The 3,370-nt window shown below is 34.9% G+C and overlaps 1 protein-coding gene across 1 annotated transcript; it reads left to right on the top strand.

Annotated features, from left to right (window-relative positions):
• Nucleotides 1-911: 911 nt before the first annotated feature.
• LOC143626554 (uncharacterized) lies at nucleotides 912-1,703 on the top strand. The gene has a single exon (XM_077096613.1). The coding sequence runs from the start codon at nucleotides 912-914 to the stop codon at nucleotides 1,701-1,703; it is 792 nt and encodes a 263-aa protein (XP_076952728.1).
• The last annotated feature ends 1,667 nt before the right edge of the window (nucleotides 1,704-3,370 follow it).

The following is a 3,370-nucleotide window of genomic DNA, read 5'->3' as shown; positions in this document are numbered from 1 at the left end:
ATTTCGTTCATTATTTTTGAAGATAAAATATTAAAGTTCTAGAAACTTTACATCATACCGTAAGTCTAACTTGTTTATTATTCCATATCATTTTTTTTGTTTTAAAACTATACAATTCATCCATAATTGGAACGTGGAGTCAAACACAATTTAAGTTGTGAATTATTGATTCAACCAAGAAAAATTCTCGTTTTGAGTTGTGTTCAAAGAAAAATATTAAAAATTTTTGGAATAAAGGATTGTTTATTAATCAGAAGTAAATAAATAGAAGTTTTTAATTTGATGTAAAATATTGTTGGTATAAGTAAAGTCAAACGAATCCAAATATTTAAGAAAGTTGAAAGAAATCGAACTCGTGTATTTATATGGTGGTATAAATCCGCCGTGTGCAAGAAAGTTAGTCCTGTGCGGCAAGAAAGTCCTGTGTGGCAAAGAAGTCCTGTGTGGCAAGAAAGTTAAGTCATGTGTGGCAAGAAAGTTAAGTCATGTGTGGCAAAGAAGTCATGTGTGGCAAAACAAGTCCTGTGCGGCAAAGAAGTCCTGTTTGGCAAAGAAGTCCTCTGTGGCAAAACAAGTCTATGTAGCAAAGAAGTCCTGTGTGGCAAAACAAGTCACGTGTGGCAAAGAAGTCTTGTATGGCAAACAAGTCATGTATGGCAAAGAGGTCCTGTGTGGCAAACAAGACCTGCGTGGCAAACAAAACCCGACTAGTACTAGAAAGAAGCAAAAGATAGATTAAAGTAATAATTACAAGATAGGAAAGAAAAAGTCCAAGAAAGTAAGGTAAGAAAGCATGGTTGGCAAATAAGGCAATAAAGATGGTAGCCCATCAACATCGGTTCAGAAGCAAGGGAACGTATCTCTTCGATGTCCAAAATTGACGGAATCAAATTTCAAAGAATGGAATTATGATGGAGACAATCCTAAAGGCATATAATCTTTGGGAAACGCTTGGATCAACGGAAGGAGTAAACGAAAGAAAAGATAATACAACAAAAGTGATGATCTTCCAAACATTATCGGGAGATGTTCTAATGCAAGTGGCACAATTTGAAAGTGCAAAGGAAGTATGTGATGCGATAAAAACTAGATTCCTTGGAGCGGATATGGTTCAAAGAGCGCGACTACAAACTTTGAGGAGAGAATTGGAATCCTTAAAAATGAATATGAACGAAACTGTAAGTAACTTTGCAAGCAAGTTGGGAAGTATACGGTCCAAATTTAAAAGTCTTGGCGCAACTCTTAAAGACAAGAAAATTTTAAGGAAATTGCTTATCTCGGTTCCAAAGAAGTACTTACCAGTCGTGGAAAACATCGAGCAATATTCAGAGATAGTTAAGATGCCATTTGAAGAAGCGGTGGGAAGAATAACAGCTTTTGAAGAACACCTCAAATTTTTAGAAGAAACAGAGCACGATGATCAAGGAAGGTTTTTGATAGCAAGTGCTAGTAATCTAGAAAGTCTAATTTATGAAAGAGGACGTGGTGATCAAAACCGTGTAAGAGGAAGAGGATCATTCCGAGGAGGAAGCGGACGTGTAAGAAGTACAAGTCAAGAAACCGAAGACAACAGCAAATTTAGGTGTTTCTATTGTGGTGAATACGAACACTTTGAAAGAGATTGCTCTAAATGGAAGGATAAGGATGAAGAGAAAGAAGAAGAGGCTCATCTCGCCTATGAAGATGAACCAGCACTGTTGTGAAAGGAAGTCAAGAAAGATTGTAAACCTTCTTAAACTATATTTAGTTTAAGGGGGAGTATTGGAAGTTAAACTAAATATAGGGGTCCATGTGTCATTAGTTGAAAGTATGTTTAGAATGTTTTATGTAATTGTAAAAGTAGAAGGGTCAAATATGTACAATTGAAAGAAAATAGTTGTTTGACAGTTATTTTTTATAGCTATATAAACCCATCAGACTCACTGTAAAACTCAGATTGATATACTGAAAGTTTATATCATCCTTGTTCTTCATCTTTGTTCATATCATATTGTGTGTATGTTCTTGATCTACCAACATATCCCATCTGGTTGGTTAACTGTTCTGAAAAATACCTTGAAGTATGACACTGGAAAAAGATTCAGATACATAATGATAAGGAAGTGGATCGAGCATAACAATATCAACGTGTAGTCAATGTGTGCTATCTTTATGAGATCCATTTTGAAAGATTGTGGGAAAGCAAGTGGAGGAAGTTGGCTGATGATCAAGACAAAGAGGAAGCTGGGCTCAAGGCACAACATAAAGAAACAACTAAAAGAGCTTCGTGGTCAGAGTATCAATTCATGAAAGGCGTAAGACATGTACACAAGCCGAAAGAGAAGTAAAAGGCCGAATCATTTGAAGAGGTTAGAAAGACATATCGTAAAAAGTTCTTTGACCTTGATAATTGATTTAAATTTTGAAGTTTTTGAATATTTTGAAGACCAATACTAAGCAACATCCAAGGGCGAGTTTGTTAGGTGCATAATGTCTATTGCTTAGGTGTTGTAGGTCTTGTATTGTATTAGATAGCAATGTTTGGAATGTATTCGTAATGTTTTAAATGTATATGTTTATACACCGTGTAACATATGCGGTGCATAACATATGTGCCGTATAAACCTACACGGTGTATAAGCTTCAAGTTCACCTATAAATAGGTTGCTTGACATATGCGTTCATATCTTGAGGTCCACAGAGTACATGTACAGATTTTTGTCATATTCAAGTTGTACTTCACTACTGTTGATTAATATATTGAATATTAAATAGATACCTTGTTATTTTCACTTTTTTTATGGATTTCATGCATAGCATTCGATAGTAAATATCATTCTATACGTTCATACACGTCTATTCTATGGTCCTGCAGGCTTCTACATTGATTCTTTCCCTCGATACGTACAATGTCTGTAGACCTTCCATATATCATATCATACCATTTCACTACACGTACAAGACACGTTGACCTTCCATATACCGACCACGATATTTTTGCATACAATACATACAAGGCTTCATAGTCCTTCCATTCCATTTGAGACACACTATCTTTCACGAAATGTGTAAGTTCCCTAGATCATCCATGAGCCAACACATAAGCACATTCATGTACAATTAAGTATATACATACCTAACATACAATATACGTTACTTATTAAAGCAATATACATAAACTACTTTCTTCGTGAGTATGAACACAACCCCATAACACTAAAAATAAAGAAGTCTAGAAATCCACCTGATTCGTTTGAATTGTTGAACTTTAACTAAATGAATCCTTCTTGAAAGTAATCTTTCTTACTATTAGTAATCAATTAACCATTAACATAACTGAACTGACTGTAAACTAACAGAACCCTATCTCGCATTCTTCGCTAAATTCTTT

This window comes from Bidens hawaiensis, unplaced genomic scaffold, assembly GCF_021521415.1.
Source record: "Bidens hawaiensis isolate Kalapana, Puna unplaced genomic scaffold, B.hawaiensis_p1.1 tig00004414_1, whole genome shotgun sequence".
NCBI classification, from domain to species: Eukaryota; Viridiplantae; Streptophyta; class Magnoliopsida; order Asterales; family Asteraceae; genus Bidens; species Bidens hawaiensis.
The sequence above is the reverse complement of the archived record's forward strand: the minus strand, read 5'-3'. Positions and strand labels throughout refer to the sequence as shown.

Bases quoted from the DNA above. Each gene is read 5' to 3' on its own strand.
- LOC143626554 (XM_077096613.1), top strand. From the start codon at position 912: ATGGAGACAATCCTAAAGGCATATAATCTTTGGGAAACGCTTGGATCA.